Below are 23,967 nucleotides of genomic sequence, written 5' to 3'. Positions count from 1 at the left end.
CTGTCTTCCGAGTACTGGGATTAAAGGCATTATGTGACACTTAACTCGGTGTCCTGTATTTTGTCTAGTAATCCCTGGCACACAGTTGTAGTAACTGTGTTAACAAATATTAATAAGGCCAGAAAAATTTATTTTCCAGCCATATGAGCTGGACAGGAGGTAGAACTCTCTTCCTGCTAAATACAGCCTTGCTCTGAAGACAATCCCAGTTCTCTCAAGAGCACTGATAGGGCAGGGTGCTCGGGAGATAGTGGCCCCCTTCCATCTTGGGACTCCTTTTTTTTTTTTTTTGGTGGTACTGGGGTTCCTGGAAGTCCTTCTACCTCCGGGCTACACTCCCAGACCTATTTTTTACATTTTCATTTTGGAAACAGGGTCTCCTAAACCAGCGCGCGCGGCTGGCTTCGAACCTGCGCGATCCTCCTGTCTCTGTCTCCCAAGCGGCGTGCGCCACCACGCCCGGCTTGGGACTCCTTTGAAGGCAAGAGATCAGCCAGGCGTGATGGTGCACGCTTGTAATCCCGGCATTTGGGAGGCTGAAACAGGAGGACTGTGGTTGGGAGGCGGAGACTAGAGGGTCGCATGGTGGTTGGGGACAGCCTCAGCTTCTTAGTGAGGCCCTTTGCAACGCAGTGAAACCCTGTTTCAAAAAAAAGAAAGAATAAAAAAACAGGGCTGGGGGTAGAATGTCCTTGGGTTTCATCCCCAGTACCTAAATAAATAAATAAATAAATATATGCATGTCAGACACTGGGAGCGTGGCCTAGAAGAACGTCCCTGGGATTAATCCCGAGTACCAGATGCAGAGGGGCACATTTCCCGTGGGGGTAAAGAGGCGTTTCTGCAATTCGTGGCAACTGTCGCAGCGGAGCTGTGCCCGGAGCTGTAAGGCAGATCTCGGGTCTCCGGTGGCCTCGACCCCAACGGTAAACCGAGGCTGGACGCGCTCACTCCTCTTCCCGCGCAACACGAGGCTGGGCCGGAATCTCATGGCCCGTTTTATTTTATTTTAATTTTGCAGTGCTGGGGATTGAACCCATGGGCGTTCTGCCTCCGAGCAACACCCCCGGGCCTGTTTTATTTTTTATTTGTTAACAGGTCTCGCTGTGTCGCAGACAGCCCAGCCGAGCCTGTCCTCGGACCTGCTCCTTCTGTCTCAGCTCCCAGGCCCCGGGGTGACCGGCGCACCCCCCCGGCGTCGGCCCGTTTGATTCTACGGGACGACGCGCCGGGCTGGTCCGCGGCCGGCGCCGCGTGAGCCAGGGACGAAGGCGGGCGTGGGGGCCGGAGCCGGCGGCGCGGACGCCAGCGCGGGAGCCCGGCCGCCTCCCAGGCTGCCCCGCGCCGCCCGCCCCGCGCGATTGGCTGCGCCGCCGCACGTGACCCCGGTCGCGGCGCGGTTGCCTGGTGACGGCGGGAGAGGCGGCGGCCCTGCAGCAGGTAAGCGCATCCCGACGTGGCGGGGCCACCCGAGCCCGCGGTTTCGGGGCGCGGAGGAGCCGCAGTCCGGGGAGAGCCCGGGTTTGCCGGCCTTTCGGCCCGAGAAGAGCCCCGACGTGGCTCCCCTGCCTCCGGCCTGAGGTCCAGGGCTCGTTTCTGCCAGCGCCGGAAGCGGTCGCCTGGACGTCCCAAGGACAGACCCCCTGCTGCCTGCAAGTAGTCCTGGTCTTTGTTGCCAAACAAGGTGATCCAAGCTGAGAGGGGTCCTTCAAATCCAGTCCAGCGGGCAGTGGCGGCCCAAGCGGGTGAGCTGGCACTTTTAGGCCCCCTGCCCAGTCTTGGCCAGCTAGCTCCCCCTCTCGGCACGCAGGCCCAGTCCAGACTTCAACTGATCTAGGCAGAAACACGTTTGCTGGGCAGGTCCTCCCCTCTGCAGGCAGCTCATAGGCCCTAAATATCCCTTATGGGGCGATTCAGGAGCCGCCGCTGCAACCCCGAAGCGTGGCTGAAATTTCCTTCTCTTGCTGCAGAGAGTAGAACCTTCAAACTTGAGTGTGCACAGGGAGCTGGTTGGAAAGGCAGGTTCCTGGGCATCCTCTCTGCCCTCTGCTCAGGAAGACCAGGCTGGGGCAGGAACTCCCCTTTTGCCAGCATCCCTGCGTATTCTGACTCTGGTGCTCTAAAATACCGTTTGGTGGTTAATATATACCTTTTCGGCACATCCATGTGATTGTTGGCATTTCAGATGTATCGCCGCCCACACTGCTGGATTTGACCTCTACCCAGCGACTCTGGCCCTCCCTCTACCCCTTTCAACACTGGCATACGTTCACCCAGCTGCTCAGACCCTGGAGTCAACCTTCACCTCTTCCCCGTCCCACACCCAGTCCCCAGCAGGCCAGGCCACCTCTACCTTTACATCCGGAGTCAGAAAATGCCCTCCTGCAGACTCTGCCTGTCCTTAGCAAAGGCCCTGCATAGCCTCCTCCACGCCCCCATCCGGGTCCCTGCAGTCTCTTCCCCACCCAGCCGGCATCGGGCTCACCACACAGTGATGAGCAATGTCACATCGAGTGGTGACAGCCCCTGGGTGCTCTCCCTGGGCTTCCCATTGCCCAGCCCCTTCCTGCCTCGGCTGGCCCCTCACCGCCGGCCGCTGGCTGCCTTGCTCATTTCTCAGCACTCTGAAGTCCTTCCACCCAGGCCCCGCACCTGCAGAGCCTCCTTCCTCCCCAGGACCCAGAGTGCTCCGCCTTTGCTCAGATGGTGGGGTCCCAATGAGGCATCTCTGCCCACCCTAAGACAGTTTTGCTTCCGTCTCCTCCAGGCTCTGCCCCGTTCCTTGCTTCAGTTTCGGCAGATCTAAGGTTATTTCCGCCCCTCCCTGTGTAGTCTTGAGCACCTTTGGGGTGCCAGGCACTGGGGGTGCCAAGTGGGGAGGGGCTGGCAGTGAGCAGGTGCCTCAGAGAGAGGACGTGCTGGGGAAGAACGGCAGCTCAGGGCTGGGAGGCTGGGCGGACCAGGAGAGAGGGTGTCGGGGAGGTGCCTGTTAACAGGCCTGATGAGCTGTGGGCGTGCGAGGGCAGTGAGGTGGAGGGAACAGTGCATACAAGTGGTTTCCCAGCAAACGGCACAGTTCCTGTGCTCACCACGCTTTTTAATTCCTCTAGGGCCATGGCCACCAGCTGGGGTAAAGTCTAGGAGGCGGCCCAGGCACGGGCTACTTTGGATGGCCTTGGGGAGGGGCAGCAGGGAGAGTAGGAGGAAGTCCTTACGATGCTGGGATAAAGTCCTGTGAACGGAGTGACTCGAAGTGAGGCAATTTATTGTCTTAGAGTTTTAGGGATCAAAAGTCTGCAGTGAGCCAGGTGTGGTGGTGCATGCTGGTAATCCCAGTACTTGGAGGCTGAGATTGGATCGCAGGTTCAAGACCAGCTTTAGCAACTTAGTGTGACTGTCAGCAACCTAGTAAGACCCTGTTTCAAAAACAAAAATTTAAATAAAAAAAGGAAGCTGGGGTTGTAGGTTGTAGGTAGAACGCCCCCCACCGCAACTGGGTTAGCCAGGCGTGGTGGCGCACGTTTGTAACCCCCGCGCTTGGGAGACTGAGACAGGAGGGTCGCGCAGGTTTGAAGCCACTTAGTGAGACTCTTAGCAACTTAGACCCTGTTTCCAAATAAAGTATAACATAGGTCTGAGAGTATGGCCTGGAGGTAGAAAAGCCCCTGGGTTCCATCCCAGTACCACAAAAAAACAAAAACAACAATAAAAAAAAACAGGCTGGGGGTGTAGCTCAGGGTAGAATGTCCCTGGGTTTAGTCCCCAGTACTACCAAAAAAAAAAAAAAAAAAGTTTCAGTGGGCCTCTGGCTAAAGTCACGGGGCATAGACTGGGCTTGGTCCATTCCATGCTTTTTCCGGCTCCTAGAGCATAGATTCCCAAACCCATTGGCTCCTCAACCCCTTTTTAGGAAAATAGGACTCGAAGTGCCCCCTTGGGTGCTCCACAGTCCCCCCCATTTTTATTCATTGCCCCCCACTTGTGCCCAAGGCTTAGCCTCTCGGGTCAGTAGTGTCTGCCCAGCCCCTCTGGGACTCTGCCTCGAGGCTTAGCGGCCGCTTCCCTCCTGGCTCGGCTGGTCCTCCATCCTCATCTGCAGTGAAAGGCCACAGCCTTCCTTTTCTTTTCCCTAGTTTTTGGTCCTGGGGAACCCAGGGATGCTCTGCTGTCAACCTCCTCCCCAGCCCCCTCTCTTTTTCTTTTGAGGCAGGGTCTCGGAGTTGCCTGGCTGGCCTGGGACTCTCGAGCCCCCTGAGTGGGCAGCTGGGTTTCTGGGCACGGTGAGACGGGGCCATGTCTTATCCCTGTGCACCTACGTCTTCAGCCCCCGGGATCATCCGGGCTCATCTCGGATGGAGGTCAGCTGCCGAGCTGCCGTGCGCCTTGCCGTGCAGTCCCCATGGCCACGGGTCCCAGGGTGGGGATGTGGACACCAACGTCCTTCTGTCCCCGCATCCACACTTTGCCTTTGTCTCGTTGCCCTGTAGACACTGTGCTGCGAGTGGTGCCAGAGGCGGTGCGCGATGGGGGACGTTCTGGCTCATGAATCTGAATTACTTGGGCTAGTGAAAGAGGTAAGTGTGTCATAAAACACAGGTCGCTCCAGGCGTGGTGGCACACCCTTGTAATCCCAGCATTCTGGAGGCTGAGACAGGAGGATCGCGATTCCTGGACAGCCTCAGCTACTTAGGCCCTGTTTCAAAATAAAGAATAAAAAATAGGGCTAGGGGTGTAGCTCAGAAATAAAATGCCCCTGGGTTCCATCCCCAGTACCACCAGAAGAAAAACAAAAACAAAAACAAAAAAACCACAGGTTGCAGAAAAACCTGTATTTTGAACCACCGTGTGGTGGCGCACGCTTATAATCCCTGCGCTTGGGAGGCTGAGACAGGAGGATCGCACAGGTTCAAAGCCAGCCTCAGCTACTTAGTGAGGCTCTCCGCAACTTAGTGAGACCCTGTTTCTAAATAAAGTATAAAAATAGGTCTGGGAGTGTAGCCTGGACGTAGAAGGCCCCTGGGTTCCATCCCAGTACCACCAAAAAAAAAAAAAAAAGAATTCAGGGTCTTGCTAAGTTGAATCTGTGATCAAGTATTGGTATAATGGGTGTGTGCCACCTATAATACCAATGTAAATTTTTAATTTACAAATTTAAAATTTATATTTTAAAATGCAGGAAATCAGCCAGTACAGTGATGCATGCCTGTAATTCCAGTGCTTGGGGGGCTGAGACAGAAGAGTCACAGGTTCCAGACCAGCCGGAGAAACTTAGTGAGACCCTCGTCAACTTAGGAGGTCTTGCTTCAAAATAGAAAAAGGACTGGGGTGTAGCTCAGAGGTTCAACCCCCAAAACCAACAACAATAAAAGAAGAAAAAAAGCAACAAATTATTTAGTCCCCTGTAATATCTATATTTCTATTATATTTTTATTTATTTAATTTTTTTTTGGTACTGGGGATGGAACCCAGGGGCTTTTCTACCTCCGGGCTACCCTCCCAGACCTATTTTATATTTTATTTGGAAACAGGGTCTCACTAAGTAGCTGAGGCTGGCTTCGAACCCGTGCAATCCTCCTGTCTCCGCCTCCCAAGCGCAGGGATTACAAGCGTGCGCCCCCACGCCCGGCTTCCTTTGCCCATTTTTAAATTAGATCGTTTGTGGGTTTTTGCTGTTGAATTACTTGTGCTCTCTTTTATAGTATTTAGATTTTGCTGAATTTGAGGACACTTTGAAAGCATTTTCAAAAGAATGCAAAACAAAAGGAAAACCACTGTGTGAAACAGCAGGCGGGTCGCCAAGGGACTCCAGACCGCTGGTCGTTCAGGTGACACTTTGCTGCTTTCGTCTCTGTGGATGATCTAGATGCTCGACCTGTGAGCGCGTGGGAGGAGGCGAGACCCGTGCGGACTCGCTCAGGGCTACTTTGGACCGTGAGAATGTTGATGAGTGAATTAATAACGTCATCTTTATTTTATTTATTTTAGTTTTTGTGGTGGTACTGGGGGTGGAACCCAGGGGCTTTTCTACCTCTAGGCTATACTCCCAGACCTATTATATATATATATATTTTTTTCTTTCTTTTTTTTTATTTTTTGGTGGTACTGGGGTTCCTGGAAGCCCTTCTACATCCGGGCTACACTCCCAGACCTGTATTTTTTTATATTTTTGAAACAGGGTCTCTTACGCCAGTGCGCTGGCTTTGAACCTGCGCGATCCTCCTGTCTCCACCTCCCAAGCGCAAGGATTACAAGCGTGCGCCACCACGCCCGGCCTATTTTATATTTTATTTGGAAACAGGGTCTTATCAAGTTGCTTAGAGCCTCACTAAGTAGCTGAGGCTGGCTTTGAACCTGTGCGAGCCTCCTGTCTCAGCCTCCCGAGCGTGGGGATTACAAGCGTGCGCCACCACACCCAGCTAATAACGTCATCTTTAAATATCTCCACCCTACCTAACACACATGCGCCACATAAGATCTCCCTCCTTCCCTCCTCCTTCCTTCTCTCTCTCTTCATTCTTCTCTCTCTCTCTCTCTCTCTCTCTCTCTCTTTCTCTCTCTCTCTTTTCTATTTTTTTTTTATAGTACTAGGGATTGAGCCCAGGGGCATTCTACCTCTGAGGTACACCTAGGCCCTATTTTTTATTCTTTATTTTGAGACAGGGTCTCACTAAGTTGCAGAGGGCCTCACTCAGTAGCTGAGGCTGGCTGCGAACCTGTGATCCTCTCGTCTCAGCTTCTCAAGTACTGGAATTATAAGCGTGCGCTACCATGCCTGACTTTATTTTTAATTTTGAAACAGGGTCTTACTAAAGTGCTGAGGCTGGCCTAATCCTGTGAGCCTCCTGTCTTAGCCTCCCAAGTACTGGGATTATAGGTGCATGTCGCTATCCCAGTTTATAGTATCTAATTTTTTCTGACTGGTTTATTTCACTCAGCATAGTATCCTCAAAGTTGGTGCATACTGTAGCCTGTAAGGAGGTTTCCTTTCTTTCCTGAGGCCTAGTAACTTCCACTGTGTGTATCTGCCACGTTCTGTTTACCGTTCTTCCCTGGAGGGACACTGCCTCTGGCTGCAGTGATGGCCGTTTCCCCGCAGCCCACACTCACAGCTGCTGAAACCTGGAAGTGTGGGACGGGGATCATTCCGAAAAGTTCTGACTTCGTGTTCAATGGATATAAATACTTCCCACAAAAGGCAGGAGTCTGAAGCAGTTGGTCTCTGCACATGACCTGGTGATGATTTATGTAATAGTCACATTTGAAGCATCCTTATCAGTGAAAGTTGTTTACCTAATAACCAGACAGCTTAGCCAACTTAGCCTTCTTTCTGTACCTTTATACTTTATAACTGCTGGTAAATATGGGGCAAGGGGAGCGCAACAGCAGGAACAGATTTATTAGGATAAATCTGACAGAGAGAGAGAGAGAGAGAGAGAGAGAGAGAGAGAGAGAGAGAGTGTGTGTGTGTGTGTGTGTGTGTGTGTGTGTGTGTGTGTGTGTGTCAGAGTCCTCGAGAGTCAGGGGCCCCTGTCTTACAGACCAGGGCTTTTTATGGGGCATTAGGAGGGAGGGAGCGATAGCTCACAGTCATGGCTTTTTCCCATTGGCAGTCATGACGGGCCAGGACGGGTAGATTTATGGGCTACAGCAGGGCTGTGTTCCCGCCACTACTGGAGTTCTTTTGTTCTCAATTTCCTCTGGTCAGGCCTCACAGCCAGACCTCACAGTGCCCACAAAAACGTCAACAAGTTCAATTAAGCCAGGCGTGGGGCACACGCTTATAATCTCAGTACTTGGGAGGCTGAGACAGGAGGATTGCAGGTTTGAGGCCATCCTCAGCAAATAGTAAAACTCTCATTAATATAGTAAGACTGTAGGCCGGGCGTGGTGGCGCACGCTTGTAATCCCCGCGCTTGGGAGGCGGAGACAGGAGGATCGCGCATGCTCAAAGCCAGCCGCGCTGGCGTAAGAGACCCTGTTTCAAAAATATAAAAAAATACAGGTCTGGGAGTGTAGCCCGGTGGTAGAAGGGCTTCCAGGAACCCCAGTACCACCAAAACAAAAAACAAAACAAAACAAAACAAAAAAATATATATATATTAAGACTGTTTCAAAATAAGAATAAAATTGGGTTGGGGGTATAGCTCAGAGGTAGAATACCCTCTGGGTTCAATCCCCAGTGCCACAAACAAACAAAAAGGCTCAATTATAAACAAACAACCTCTGGGCATTGTGTTGTGTGCCTGTAATCCAGTATTTAGGAGGCTGAGACAGGAGGACTACAGGTTCCAGGACAACCTCAGCAACTTAGTGACACCCTCAGCAATTTTGTGAGACCCTGTTTCAAGATAAAAAATACAAGAGGTTGGAGCGTGGAGCTAGAATGCCCTGTGTTCCATTTCCAGCACACCCCAGAAAAACTCCCTAAACCAATAAGGTCATTCAAGTATATAGAAGAACAGTGGTCAAGTAATGCTGGTGAGCAGAGGTGCGGAACACTGTGGTGAGCACTGGGTGAGGAATTAGCGATGCTGCAGGACCTGAAGATCTGCAACTGAGCACAAAATGTAGGTCTGAACATCTTGCATTTTTGATCCAAAAGGAAAACAAAGCACGTCACATTGTTTGGACTGGATAACGTTCTTTTTTTTTGCGGGTCTGGGGATGGAACCCAGGGGCATTCGACCTCCGAGCTACACCCCCTGCCCTATTTTTATTCTTTATTTTGAAACCGGGTCTCACTGAGTTGCAGAGGGCCTCGCTAAGTAGCTGAGGCTGGCCGCGAACCGCGATCCTCTGGTCTCAGCCTCCAAATGCTGGGATTCCAAGCGTGCGCCACCCACCACGCCTGGCTGTGGATAAAGTTCTTTTTTTTCTTTCTTCCTGTTTTTGGTACTGAGTATTGAACCCAGTGGCATTCTATCTCCAAGCTCCACCCTCCGCCCTCTGTATTTTTTTTTTTTTAATTTTGAAACAGTCTCACTAGGTTTCTGAAGGTCTTGCTAAGTTTGCTGAGATTGTTCTCAAATTTGTGATCCTCTCGTCTATGTCTCCAAAGAACTGGGATTATAGGCGTGCATCACCACACCTGGCTTGTAGGAAGAGCTGATTCAGACGTTAGTTCTGCCTCATATCTACATGTCCAGAATGATGGCAGTGGCCATTCGTCATGGCCAGGTGTCCCTCCTGGGAGGCGGGTGGCCTGGTAGTCACCCCTTTCTCTAGCAGTCTTTTCTCTCTCTCTCTCTCTCTCTCTCTCTCTCTCTCTCTCTCACACACACACACACACACACACACACACACACATTCTCTCTTTCAAGTGCCTCGGGGTAAGTTGAGGACTGCCCTGTCTCACAGGCAGAGTTGGGGTGGCCTGAGCTGGCGCCTCCTCCACACAGCCCACCGTTTCCTTGCCCCTGCGTGGCAGGCACCGACGGTCGTCTGGTGGGGTGTCTGGGTCGGTGGTGGCTTCCCATAGTACTTGAACAGTCAGACATGCTTCTAGCACAGGGGCCCTGTGGCTGTTGGTGTGCAGAGCCTGGCTCCCAGGCCCGATGGCCATCAACACCTGAGCTCCTGGTAATTCCGGAGCTTTGTCCTGGTGATGCCTGGCTGGGGCGTTGCCCTGATGTGTGTGTGTGTGTGTGTGTGTGTGTGTGTGTGTGTGTGTGTGTGTTACTGGGGATTGAACCCCAGGGGCATTCTGCCTCTGAGTTACACCCAGCCCTATTTTTAATTTTGAAACAGGGTCTCACTAAGTTGCAGAGGACCTCACTAAGCAGCTGAGGCTGGCTACAAACCTGTGATCCTCCTGTCTCGGCTTCCCAAGTACTGGGATTGCAGGGTGTGCACCCCCACGCCCGCTGGTCAGCCTGTGTATACCTGTTGCATGCTGTGGCCAGCAAGCCCGCAGGCTGACGGGTATTTCCATGTCCATGAGCTCTCCGGCCGCTTGTCTCGGGCCTCTACCTGCCCCTCCATGGAGAGCCCCGGCGCTTCATCTGTTCCTCAGAGTGCAGGCTCTTTGGGGGGTCTCTGGATTTCCACCCTCCCTCCTGGAAAGGAAGCGTGGGGTGTCTGCGGCACCGGGTGGGCCGTGAGGGCTTGGGGAGCCGGAAGCGCGCGTCCCTCCCAGCGAGGGCCGTCTGCTGTCTCTCCACAGAAGGACCTTGTGGCCGCGTTTGACGGTGGGGACCAGAAGGCCTTCTTCCGTTCCTGGGAGGAGCACGTCCCCCGCACCCTCCGCGACGGCGACCCCCTGGCCCAGAGGCTGGAGTTCTATCTGCACATCCACTTCGCCATTTACCTTCTGAAGTTCTCCGCCGGGCGGCCGGTAGGTGGCCTCGTGGTCTGGGTGCGTCTGAGTCTGTGGTGACTGTTCGGCCTCCAAGTGAGCACGCCATGGTTCTCTTCACTATGCTAGGCATCTAGCGTCGTGATCAAAGATTTTTGTGAGACAGAAGGATCGTGGTTCGAGGCCAACCTCAGCTACTTAGTGAGGCCCTCTGCAACTTAGTGAGACCCTGTTTCAAAATAAAGAATAAAAAATAGGGCTGGGGGTGTAGCTCAGAGTTCGAATACCCCTGGATTCAATCCCTAGACCCGCAAAAAAAAAAATTTCCAGTAACACACACACACACACACACACACACACACACACACACACAGCTATAAAGATACACCTGTTCCCTTTAGAAGCCTCTCCGGAGGGAATCATGGGCGTGCAGACAAATAGTTGTGTATCTGGGAAGTGGAAACAGTGGGACCGTCCAATGGGAGAATTAGCCAAACAAAATAGGATGGGCGCGAGGAGGTGCTGTCCTGTCACTGAAGATGATTAGGAAGGGTTTTCAGGACATGGTAACAAGAGAAAGGCAGCAGGCGGAGCCCTGCTGTTCCTGTCCAGTTTCCTGAAGGGGGAAGTTGAGGCGGCGTTAGGCCGGGTGGGGACGATGCCAGCCAGGTGGCTGGGACTTCAGGTGCAGAGGGGACCGCGGCCGGGCCTGGCCTCGAGCGGGACCTCACGGGGTGTCCCCTCCAGGACAAGCAGGAGCTGGACGAGAGGATTTCCTACTTCAAAACCTACCTGGAGACCAAAGGGGCGGCGCTGAGCCAGACCACCGAGTTTCTCCCCTTCTACGCCCTCCCCTTCGTGCCCAACCCCATGGTGCACCCCTCGTTTAAAGAGCTCTTCCAGGTAAGTGGCAGCCTATGGCTCTTAGACCAGAGCCTGGGCAGTGTCGCGCCTTCCCTTCACAGGCTGGCTGTTCCTTCATGGTAATTAAAGAGCTAAGGTCAGCTCTCGTTATTATTTTTATTTATTTATTTATTTTTTGGGTGCATTTTGGACTCAGGGCATTTGACCTCTGAGCTCCACCCCCAGACCAATTTTCTATCCTTTATTTTGAAACAAGGTTTTACTGAGTTGCAGAGAGCCTCACTAAGTAGCTGAGGCTGGCTGCGAACCTACAATCCTCCCGTCTCAGCCTCCCAAGTACTGGGATCACAGGCCCCGCGCCCTGCTGGAGGGGATTTCTTCGCAGCCTGGCTGAGGCTGGTTTGCTTTTTCCACATAAGGCTCACATTGGCGCTTCCAGGCAGCTGGGGCCTTCCCACCCCAGGACTACTTGGAATCAGTGCTTTGCTGGACTTTGGGGGACTGCGCAGATTGTGCCCGTCTCAGCTGCAGTCTCCGTGAGATTAAGTGGTTGGAAGTTTCCCGTGTTTCCCTCCTTCCGCCGAGGTCAGGGTCAGGATAGTGGACGTCCTGCGCCTTCTCTGCAGTGGCCTTGCTCAGCCTTAGCCTGTTGCCGATGGCCCGGCCCTTTGGGGTCCTGGCTCAGGCTGGGGTCTTCCTTCAGATCCCCTCTGTGGGCAGATGCCGCCATCGTCCATCTTCTGTCCTGGCGAGCCTGCTTTTGCCGCGGTGTTGGCCCTGCGCTTCCTTTCTTGCCATCAGCAGTGAATCTTAAAAATACGGCCTCTGTTGCATCCAGGTCTTGTAGACGTTTCAGTGCTTTCTTAGATCCCTCTGCGGTGCTGACAGCGAAGGAGATTCCTTTGTAGATACAATGATGAGCTCTCTTCTGCAAGCTCCATTTGTCAGGAGTATCTTTTCGCAGAAGTAGTTTGGAATTCCTATAAGTAATGACTTCAGAAACAGCTTCTGAGCTCTTTTCAGCTGCCAGGGACTGAGCTGAGCATAATTAGTGAAGACTGGAGGACCTGGAAGGGCCCTGCAGGGGGAGAGCAGAGGCCTCTGGTAGGCGGGGGCGCGGAGCCCGGTGCCGCGGCAGCTTCCAGATCCTGCCGCCGCACGCTGGGTGGCTGAGGGTCCAGGAAAGGGCCCGCTCGTGGAAACAGACAGCTGCCAGCCCTCTCCAGACTACATCCTGCAAGCGAAGAGACCCCGAGGGAGAGGGCGAGAGAGCGAGCGCGCTTTCTAGTCCACCCCGCAGATCGCAGATCGGGTGGGAGCTTCCCCTCCCTTTGCGAATGTGGTGGTCAGGGGCCGTCATGCTGGGGAAGTGATGTTCTTCCCAGAGGTGGAGAAAAAAAGAAAACTAGGGATTCATGGCCAGAGACGTTTTATCCAGTCTTAACACCTGCCGATAGCAGAGCATCATCAGAGAAATAATTAAACAGAAAATACAGAGTTGTTGATTATACAGAATGATTACACAGAGCAACCTACCTGGGTTTAATACCTCTCTCTCTCTCTCTCTCTCTCTCTCTCTCTCTCTCTCTCTCTCTCTCTCACACACACACACACACACACACACACACACACACACACACACGGGATTTTCTCCTTGTCTGGTTGGGTGTGGGTGGGAGGAGGCCAGCACTGGCGCGGGGAGGGGTTGGGGGAGGGCCTGAGGACCGTGGGCAGGGTCCCAGAGGGGAGTGGATGAGTTTTAGTGGGATAGCTGCTTTCTAAAGGTGAAGCTTCTTGGTTTGGGTAGAAGACATTTTTATATGAAGATTATACAGAAAATTGTCCTAAGATTACTTATCAGACTTTTTCTTTTAACTGTTTTGGTCTTTTTTTTTTTTTTTTTTTGTGGATATGGTGATGGAATCCAGGGGCAATCTACCTCTGAGCTACAGCCCCTGCCCTATTTTTTATTCTTTATTTTGAAACCGGGTCTCACTGAGTTGCAGAGGGCCTCACTAAGTAGCTGAGGCTGTCCGCGAACCACGATCCTCTGGTCTCAGCCTCCTGAATGCTGGGATTACAAACGTGCACCACCACGCCCGGCTTTTCATTTTTTTTTTTTTATTAACTAGTATTATTTGAGATAAATAATTAATTTTTAAGGGACAAGTCAAACTAAAACTGTCATAGCTCTTGATACATACCGAGGTTTTGCAGTAGGTAACGGCTTCCATGAGACGTGTGGAGCGAGTCCCTTTCTTTGGGACCCATCCAGTGACTCAGTCATGATTGATTGTGGTAGGCCTGCCGGGTGCACGCGTGCCTAGACCTTACGGAATTCTTTTCGGAATTCAACCTAATAAGGTTAGCTGTCATGCTCGTATTTAAATCACTTGAAACACTCAGATCACGTACAGTTATTTTTCTCCTGCTGTGAATACTTGGGTCTTCTGTGATGGGTCGATCACATGTTCTGCAGCCTCTTTTCCAGACTCGCCTGTCCTGTGAGACTTCTTGCATTTGGCCTCCGCGCTGGCGGCCCTCTTTACCCGGCCGGCCGCGACGTGGTACTGCTGTTACCGTTTAGCGAGCCAGTGTTTTTATCTTTTGTTTCTTTGTTTTTCTCTTCAGGATTCCTGGACTCCAGATTTAAAGTTGAAGCTGGAGAAATTTTTAGCTTTAGTTTTTAAAGCCAATAACACGCCCAAGCTCCTGACGATCTGTGTATCCTTTGAAGCAGTGCAGAGCCCCGGGGTGCAGCGCGGCCCGTGGCTCTTGGCCAGGGCAAGTGGGAGTCGCACTTTTGCATTCCTGGGGTGAAGGAAGAAGGCCCGGGAAGGCTAGGCTGCGATGGCTTGGGCTCTGAGGCTGGCTAGGGTCTTATTTTGCTGTCTTGGTCCTAGACTCTGTACAGGTAGGAAAGATGTCTGTCTTCTTGGAAAAGAACTCCTTAGAATGGTTCCAGTCAGCCGCCGTGGAGGCCAGGAGGCCATGGCATGTGGGTTTAACTGATCATCATATCAGGACTTGTTTAGCCGGGCGTGGTGGCGCACACCTATAATCCCAGTACTTGGGAGGCTGAGACAGGAAGACTGCAGGTTCGAGGACAGCCTCAGCAAGTAGTGAGATTCTCATCAACCTAGCGAGACTCTGTTTCAAAATAAAAATAAAATAGGATTGGGAGTGTAGCTTAGAGGTAGAATACTGCTGGCTTCAGCCTCTAATACCAAAACCAAAGGCCAAAGAAACCACATCAAGACTTTTTAATTTGTATTTATTTATGTATTTATTTGTTTATTTGCAAAACTGAGTATGGAACCTATTCTACCACCATTTATACCCAGCCCTATTTTATTTATTTATTATTATTATTTTATTTTTTGCAGTACCGGGGATGGAACCCAGGGGCATCCTACCTCCGAGCCCTGTTTTTTATTCTTTATTTTGAAATAGGGTCTCACTGAGTTGCAGAGGGCCTCACTAAGTAGCTGAGGCTGTTCACAAACTGCAGTCCTCCTGTCTCAGCCTCCCGATTGCTGGGATTACAAGCGTGCGCTACCACACCTGGCTCGTATCTTATTTTTAATTTGAAGCAGTCTCTAAATTGCTAAGGGTCTTGCTAAATTGTTGAGCTGTCCTCAGACCTGCAATCCTCCTGTGTCAGCCTCCCAAGTACTGGGATTACAGGCGTGTGCCACCATGCCTGGCTCAAATTGGGACTTTTTAAAACCACCTTTATTGATGTATAATTTGCATACCATAAAGTTTACCCCTTGTAAGTGTATAATTCATTAAATTTTAGCAAATGTACAGAGTTATGCAGCTCTCACCATAGTCCAGGTGCAGTGCAGAGCCTTTTGAGCACACAGAGGACCCTGACTGGACCGGGGTCACAGCTGTGAGTGGCGTGTGTCCCAGGAACAGTAGAATGTCAGTCACCTGCCCACCGCGACCCATTATCCAAGGGCTGTCAGCCTGTGAGGGCGCCTGTCTCCTCCTGTTTGGAAGGTACCATTTGAAATGAAAAGTTGGTGCTTATAGCCAGGCATGGTGGCACATACCTGTAATCCCAGTATGTGGGAGGCTGAGATGGGAAGATGGCAGCTTTGAGACCAGCCTTGGCTACTTAGTGAGGAGACTGTCAGTAACCGTCAGTAACCTAGTGAGATCCCGTTTGAAGACCAAAAAATCAAAAGTGCTAGGGATGTAGCTCTGAGGTGGGATGCCTCTGGGTTCAATTTCCAGGACTGTACACATGCGCGCGTGCGCGTGCGCACACACACACACACACACACACACACACACACACAGTGCTTGCTACGTTCACCTGTGTGAGCACACGTGCTCCTCTGCTGCCGAAGGGCTGCCGCTTCCTTTCTGTCTTCAAAGCCTTCGGCTCCCCTCTGAGCTGAGCTCTCTGTCCTGGACCCCGCGGCACACTTCCTCCGCCTCGGCTCCCCCGGCCGCAGGCTCCCGGCCGTCTCAGCTCCCTTGGCCTGGCCTGGCCGGCACAGGCAGACCGCGCTGCGGCTCTTCCCGCTGCACACGCAGCTCCATCCTCCCGGCTGCCGTGTCTGCACCCAGCCATTATCAGCGGAACTAGGACTGTCCCAACTTGACTTACGTCCTTCCTTCCTTCCTTCCTTCCTCTCTTTTTTGTGTGTATGCTGTTGGGCGTTCTACTCTGAGCTACATTGCAGCCCTATTTTGTTATTTTATTTTGCAACAGGGTCTCACTTAAGTGTGGAGGATCTCAGTTGCTGAGGCTGGTTGTGAACCTGCGACCCTCCAGTCTCAGTCTCCTACGTACCATCAGGATTACAAATGTGCACCACCATGCCTAGCTTTTTTTTTTTTTTTTTTTTTTGGTGTACTGGGGGTGGAACCCATGGGCTTTCTACCTCTGGGCTATACTCCTATTTGGAAACAGGGTCTCACTAAGTTGCTGAGGCTGGCTTTGAACCTGCGCGATCCTCCTGTCTCAGCCTCCCAAGCGCGGGGATTACAAGTGTGCGCCACCACGCCCGGCTAACACCTAGCTATTTTAATATTTAAAAATAAAATATTTTCCAGCTAAAAACTTACAGGTGCCAGTATATTTGTAATCTAAATGAAATTATTTACATAGCAAATTATCGGTTATATTAGTAATATGTTAGTTTAGTAATAATAGTACCACTTTATAGAGCCTGAGGATTGAGTTAATACCCACAACTGGCTTAGAGCAGCCTGGCGCAGGGGAGTGTCTGCTAACTGAGCTGCCAGCACTCGCATTTGCAGACTCCACCGTTAACCCTGCTCAACACACTTTGACGCATTCGCTGAAACATAGCAGCAACTGTAAACCTTATTCCTTTCTTTTCCTCTGCACGTGGAAATATTTGCAGTGCAGTTTAATACATTAAGTTTCTACAATGAGTTAACTTTGTGTTGGGAACGGGGGCTACAATGAAAAGACCAAGACTTAGTTCTCCTGGTCAAGTTGAAGTTTTGAACAATAAACTGGGAGCCTGTGCAGCAGACAGCGAGGGGAGGGGATCCAGGTAGAGGGGCCCGCCCGGCTGAGACCCCGGGCAGTGCTGGGCACACTACCAGGAGTGCAGGCTGCTGCCCGGTGTGGTGGTGCGCACTGCAATTGCCAGACCCAGGGGCCTGAGGCAGGAGGATCCCAAGTTCAAGGCTAGCCTGTGCAACTTACGGAGATGATGTCTCAAATAAAAGGACCAGGGAAAGCCAGGTGTGCTGGCGCACGCTTGTCATCCCAGCATTTGGGAGGCTGAGACAGGAGGATCACAGTTCGCAGACAGCCTCAGCTACTTAGTGAGGCTCTTTGCAACTCAGACTCTATTTCAAAATAAAGAATAAAAAATAGGATGGGAGTGTAGCTTGAGGTAGAATGCCCCTGGGTTCAATCCCCAGTACCGTAAAAAAAAAAAAAAAAAAAAAAAAAAAAAGGACCAGGGATCAGGGATATAGCTCGGTGGTAGAACACCCCTGGGTTCAATCCCCAGTACTGCAAAAAGAAAGGAAAAAAAAAATCCTAATTGCCGAGCAGAGTCACTGACATATAGTCGGAGACTAGGCGTGGCCAGGCCATGAGTTTCTATGAAATCCTCTGAGAGTGAGGACCTTTGAAGCATTTTCTGAAGGCAGCTAATGTGGTTGTATTTATTCCCGCAAAAGTTATTTTTTAAATCCTTGATTTTTATTTTTTATTATTTATTTATTTATTTATTTATTTATTGTGGGTCTGGGGATGGAACCCAGGGGCATTTGACCTCCGAGCTACACCCCCGGTCCTATTTTTTATTCTTTATTTTGAAACCGGGTCTCGCTGAGTTGCGGAGGGCCTCACTAAGTAGCTGAGGCTGTCCGCGAATCGCGATCCTCCGGTCTCAGCCTCCCGAATGCTGGGATTACAAGTGTGCACCACCACGCCCGGCCTAAATCCTTGATTTTTAAACTCTTGATTATAATATCGACCATATTCCTTATAAAAGATCCCAAATCACAGAAGTGTCTTTGTATACATACATACACAAGAAGTGTACAGTGTTTGTGATAAACGTAAATACACATGTGTGTGTGTTTTTACATTTTTATCAGATGGAGAGAACATTTTCTTTTTTTTTTTTTTTTTTTTTTTTTTTTTAATTTTATTTTATTGGTGCACTGTATTCATACATCATAGTGGGATACAAACTTTTGTAGACATACATGCACACATCGCCCAGTCAGCCCCCACCCGATCCCCACCCCATTCTCTCCCCATCCCTCCCTCCCATGCTTGGCTTAGTGGTTGACATCTAGTATTATAGCAATTTATCCAAAATTAAAAATGATAATCTCACATAACAGTTTCATTTGTCTGATACCAAGCTTTTGATGACTTAAAGATAACATTTCAATATTTCTTTTTGCTTTCTTTCTTACCAGAGAATATTTTTTTCTTTTTTTTAGGTGAAACTATCATATATTTACTTTTCAGAAAAAAATCTATCCTGATATGGAATATGGACTCCAGATACCCAAAACAATCTCGAAGCAAAAACAAAGCTAGAAGATGTATATTTTCTGATTTCAAACCATATAAAGCTACAATAATTGAAACAGTGTAGTACTGTTCTAAAGGCAGATATATAGACCATTGGAGTTAAATACAAGCCTAGAGCTAACTTCTTCCCTATATTGTCAAGTTATTTTTGACAAGGTTTCCACGAAGATTTGGTGGTGGAAATAATAATCTTTTAACTAAATATTGTTGAAAAATAATTATTACATGGAAAAGAATAAAATTGGACCCTTACCTAATCCCACATACAAGTATTAACTCAAACTAGATAAAAGACCTAAATATAAATCTTAAGACTATAAACTTTTAGGAGAAAATCTGGGTCATAAAACCTCACAACATTGAAATTGGCAGTGATTTCTTGGATATGATTTCAATGGCACAGGCAACAGAAGAATATACAAACTCCCTAAAAAATAAAAGAAAATATTGTATATCCAAAGACAATGTAAACAGAGTTAAAAGTTACTAATAGAATTGGATAAAATATTTCCAATTGCTATATCTGAAGGTATATTAATATTCCAACTAGAAATCCTAAAAATTAACAACACTAAAGGCAAACAATACAATTTAGAGATAGGTAAAAGACTAACATAAATAATGAATCTCCACAGATAACCAATCTTAGTTGTCTGTTGGATGGAAACTCTTGTTTCTCTGGTTCTGGTGAGTGTTACCTATTTCTTCTTTGTAGTTAATCTCTTTGAGTATTTTCTCTAGCGCTGGTTTTGAAGACATAAATTCCTTCAGTTTCTGTTTGTCATGGAAGCTTCTTATTTCTCCATCTAATTTGATAGAAAGTTTTGCTGGGTAGGAAATTTTTGGCTGGAAGTTGTTTTCTTTCAGAGTTTGGAATATGTTACTCCAAGCCCTTCTGGCTCTCATGACTTGGTTTGGGAAGTCTGGAGTGATTCTAATTGGTTTGCCTCTGAAAGTCACTTGGCCCTTTGTTTTTGTTGCCTTTAAGATTCTCTGCTTGGCTTCCACATTGGTCATTTTGACAATTATATGGCGTGGGGATCCTCTTCTCGGATCCTGTCTAAAGGGAGTTCTATAAGTTTCCTGGATCTGTGTATCAACCTCTTGCTCTATATTTGGAAAATTTTCTGCTATTACTTCCTTGAAGAGATTGTTGATCCCTTTGGTATCACTTTCTTTTCCCTCCTCTATTCCAATTATTCTTAGGTTAGCTCTCTTAAAATGGGCCCATATTTCTTCAATGTCAGATTCCTGCTGTTGGATATCTTTTTCTAGATTAGAAACTATGCATTCATTTTTGGATTGCTCATCTTCTAAGAGCGAGATTCTGTTCTCCATGTGGTCTAATCGGTTGTTTGTGCTTTGAATTGAGGCCTTTACTTCATTAATTGCATCCTTTATCTCTTTTTGGCTCTCTCTGAGTTCTTTTCGAAGCACCTCTATTATTTCTACAGTTATTTTCCTGATTTGATCTTCTAGAAATCTCTGATTTTCTATTTTATCAGGTTCTGATGTTGTGGGGTTGTGCACATTCATTACTTCAGTGTTATTCCTCTTTCCCATGATTTCGGAGGTTTGTGCCTTCTCTGGGTTCTTCCTTTGGGTCACTATGGCTTCACTTAAGGTGCTCTGGATCTCGAGTCTGTATTATCTCAGACCCTACTACTCCTTTACTGGGTTGTATCACAGAGTCTCCGACCCAGGGAGTCGATAGAGGCTGCTTTAAACTATGGGGTTGCCAGGTTGCACGCTCTCCTATGGTGTGATATCTCTGCCACCACCACTCCCTCACTGGGTCAAGTCCCAGGAGGCACAATACTGGGATTTCTCCTCTGTGACCCGCAATTTGACTCACTGTTCTTGAGTACGTAGATGTAGCTGTACTGGACTCGGTGAATTCACTGCTGCTGCCGCCGCCGGTGGCAATATGGCGCCTCTGCCACACCCTCGGCCATGAGGCTGGCGTATTTTTTCTTCTCTGGTTTTGATTTCCACTCTGAATCCCTGCAGCGTGTGCTGAGCTCAGCCACTGGGAGCTTTAAATGCTGTCTGCGCCGAAAGATCCCGCCTGGCTGTTCCGCATCGGCTCACCTCGGCTTGCTGTAGCCGTCCGCTGAGTTCGCCGCTGCCGCCGGCAGTATGGCGCTGCTGCCGCGTCCTCGGGCGCGTGTATCTCCTCTGTGGCCCTGAGCTCTGTTCTCAGTCCGCTTTCTCTCTGGAGCCTGGTGGTTTTTTTGTTTTTCTGGTGATGGTGTTTTCTGGCTATGAAAGGCGCTCTTTTTGTGGTAATGGAGATTGGTTGTTAGCGGGACTCTTAAGCCCCGCTTTTCTCGGTCGCCATCTTCCCGGAAGTCAACATTTTCTTATATCATTAATCTTCCCAAAACAGATCGAGTTGGCTCACAAAGTGGCTTACTGTATGACTTTGTAGTTTCACATGTGGCCATGCCACACCTTGTGGGAGCAGCCCCAAAGTGCGAACAGCCCAAATGTCCGTTAACTGAGGAGTGGGCTAAATAAGCTGTGATGCGCTCATACACCAAAGTATCGGAAACACTGATTCATGCTACTACATACGTCACCCTGGAAAACACAGTGCTCAGAGAAAGAAGCCAGACACAGAAGGTCACGTGGCCTGGGGTCTGTGTATCTGCAGGGTCTGGAAGAGTCCAGTCTATAGAGACAGAAAGTACATCGTGGTTGCCCACCCCTGGGGGGACCGGATGCAGGGGTGACTGCCAGTGGATCCCCTTCCTGGGGATCGTGAGAATGTAAGGCTGTGGTAGGGCTGGGCGTAGAGCACTTGCCCTGCACACGTGGAGCCCTGGATCTGAGCCCCTGCGTTACAGGAGAACACAAAATCAAAATCCACTGTAGTGACGGTAACAGAACTCCGTGAATGTGTTGAGAGCTATTGAAACGTGTACTTTAAATAGGTGAATTATAGCCGGGCGTGGTGGCGCACGCTTGTAATCCCCGCGCTTGGGAGGCAGAGACAGGAGGATCGCGCAGGTTCAAAGCCAGCCGCGCTGGCGTAAGAGACCCTGTTTCCAAATAAAAATATAAAATAGGTCTGGGAGTGTAGCCCTGAGGTAGAAGGGCTTCCAGAAACCCCAGTACCACCAAAAAAAAAAAAAAAAAAAAAAAATAGGTGAATTATATAGTATGAAAATAGAGCCATTACAAAAAAAGAAGAAAATTGTAATTAAAGTAAAATAAGGGGAGAAAAATCCCACATAAGTAACTTTGCCTTCATTTGCACATCCAGATAGGTAGAAGCTGGATCTGAACCCCGGCTCGAGTCTGCAGCCTGAGCCACTGCGCTCCTCCCAACCTCAGTTTCTTTAGGACAAAGCTTTGGAATTGGAGTGTTAAAGGGCATGGACTCAGATGTGCAGCTTCAGGCCGAGCTTCAGGCCGCTTTGCTGGCAGCGGGGAGGGCTCTGGACGGGGCGGAGAGGGCCTGTCGGGAGGCTGCGGGAGCGGCGCCGCTCTCCAAGACCACGGTGAGCGCTGAGACGGAGAGCTGAGCACCCATCTGGGAGCCCGTCGGCCAAGACCGCGAAGCCGCAGTCTTCGCCGCTCACAGGAGCATTTGGAACTGGCCTTCGGGGTCCTGAGAATCCTCTTTACCAGGCTGAAGCTCTCTCTTACCCTGAGTGCTGTATCCTGAACGCGTTTCCTGAACTTGCTCCTCATCCCAGAAGGAGAACGGCCAGAGTAACAAAGGTAAACCATCCAGGCTAAACGTCCACACGAACAGCTTTACCAGGTCGGGTTTTAAGCTGTGACGTAGGGCAGGCAGGAATGGAGAGAATTTGTGGGCTTGGCAAATAAGGGCTTGAAAAGTCTAAATATTTACAGAGTGCTTTATAATCAGATTGGCCTACAGTTCCTTTATTTTATTTTATTTTATTGTGGTACTGGGGATGGAATCCAGAAGTATTCTGCCTCTGAGCTATACCCCCAGCCTTTCTTTCTTTCCTTCTTTCTTTCTTTCTTTCTTTCTTTCTTTCTTTTTCTTTCTTTCCTTTTCTTTTCTTTTCTTTTCTTTTCTTTTGTGGGTCTGAGGATGGAACCCAGGGGCATTCTACCTCCGAGCTACACTCCCTGCCCTATTTTTATTCTTTATTTTGAAACTGAGTCTCTCTGAGTTGCAGAGGACCTCACTAAATAGCTGAGGCTGTCCACGAACCTCAATCCTCTGGTCACAGCCTCCTGAATGCTGGGATTACAAGCATGCGCCACCACGCCCGGCTTTTATTCTTTATTCTGAAACAGGGTTTTACTAAGTTGCAAAGGGCCTCACTAAGTAGCTGAGGCTTTCTGTGAACCACAGTCCTCCTGTCTTCAGCCTCCCAAATGCTGGAATTACAAGCATGTGCCACCACCCCCGGTTTAGTTCCTTTATTTTTAATTAATTAATTAATTAATTTTCGTGGTGCTGGGGATTGAACCCAGGGCACTCTCCCTCTGAGCTGCACCCCTACCCCTATTTTATTTTTATTTTGAAACACTAGATTCATGACAGTCGCTACTTGCTGAGGCTGCCCTTGAACCTGTGAGGCGTGGAGGGAGGTAAAATATCCTGAAGGAGCAAGGCAGCGTAGACGACAGGGCGGCATGGGTGCGGAAGGGATTATTTCAGTAACTTTTACGTGGAGCCAGTCAAATGGGGTCTTATCTCACTAGCAGTGCTCAGCACCCACTCCTATACAGCACTGCATTGTGGGCATGTGCCACCGTGCCCAGCTGATACTACACTTTGAAACGTTCACGTTGTTATGTTGGGGCCAGGTGTGGTGCCAGACTCCCGGAATCTGAGTCCTTGGAGGCTAAGATGGAGATCTCTGATTCCAGGCCTCTCTCAGCAACTGAGGGAGGTCCTGTTTTGCTGTAGCTCAGAGGAGAACACCCCGAGCTCAGTTCCCAGTACCAAAAGCTAATTGTGTGTTGGGAAAGGTGTGTGTTAGTCAGCTTTTCATTGCTGTGGCCAAAATACCTGACAAGAAAAGTCGGCTCAGTTTCTGGGCCCCAGACTGTGGTCCCAGGCTCGGGCAGTCACACAGGGCGGCGGGCGCCGGGGAGGGGAGCTGCTCAGCTCCTGGCAGCTGGGGAGCAGAGAGACGCGAGGAGGTCGGGGAGAAGGTAGACCCTTCCAGGGCAGGGCTCAGTGACAGACTTCCTCCACCTGGTCCACCTCCCGCCAGCCCGTCCTGCTCCCAGGACAGATGGGTCTGCTGGCGAGATCCGAGCCCGCATAGGCCACTGCCTCGACGCCGCGCCTCCGCACCTGCTGCACGGTGCTGGGTTTCAACACAGGAGACATAAGGACCGAGGGACTAATCCTCACTTCCCAGCAGGTGGAGTTTTACTACATGAAATATCACATTTGCCCTTTTCAAAGAAGAATAATATCAGCTCCCTGCCCTTATTTTCTATGCTTGAAGATTGAGCCCAGGGCATTCTTTTGCTGAGCTACACCCCCAGCCCTGTTTAATTTTTTATTTTGTAACAGGGTCTCGCTAAGTTGCCGAGGCTGGCCTCAAATCTGTGATCCTTATGTCGGATCTTGAGATCAAGTAACCACGGTGGGGTGGTGCCAACAGGAGAACAGGTGTGTGTCTCCACCGCCTTCCTGTGGGAGTTCAGCAAGAGCCCAGGGTTGCGAGCCGCCTCCAGGGTCCACCTTAGCTGACCTTTCTGAGGGCAGCAAGCGGAACGAGCCTGGCAGGCCCGGCGAGTGCAGGGCCAC

At 50.0% G+C, this 23,967-nt stretch overlaps 1 protein-coding gene across 3 annotated transcripts in view; it reads left to right on the top strand.

Moving 5' to 3' along the window:
* Positions 1-4,523: 4,523 nt before the first annotated feature.
* Positions 4,524-23,967, top strand: part of ARMC9 (armadillo repeat containing 9) — a gene marked incomplete at its 5' end in the record, with an annotated part of 119,861 nt that continues 100,417 nt past the window's right edge. For all 3 annotated transcript variants that reach the window (XM_080689895.1, XM_080689896.1, XM_080689894.1), the window contains 6 exons: positions 4,524-4,574; positions 5,700-5,825; positions 10,163-10,333; positions 11,042-11,197; positions 13,790-13,882; positions 21,917-21,941. In XM_080689895.1, the coding sequence (XP_080546021.1) occupies positions 4,524-4,574; positions 5,700-5,825; positions 10,163-10,333; positions 11,042-11,197; positions 13,790-13,882; positions 21,917-21,941 (622 nt within the window). The remainder of the gene's footprint in view (positions 4,575-5,699; positions 5,826-10,162; positions 10,334-11,041; positions 11,198-13,789; positions 13,883-21,916; positions 21,942-23,967) is intronic.

The sequence above is a fragment of the Muscardinus avellanarius genome (assembly GCF_963383645.1).
Source record: "Muscardinus avellanarius genome assembly, chromosome: 2".
In the NCBI taxonomy this organism is placed as follows: domain Eukaryota; kingdom Metazoa; phylum Chordata; class Mammalia; order Rodentia; family Gliridae; genus Muscardinus; species Muscardinus avellanarius.
Note: the sequence above shows the minus strand (reverse complement) of the source record. Positions and strands in the feature narration are given on the sequence as shown.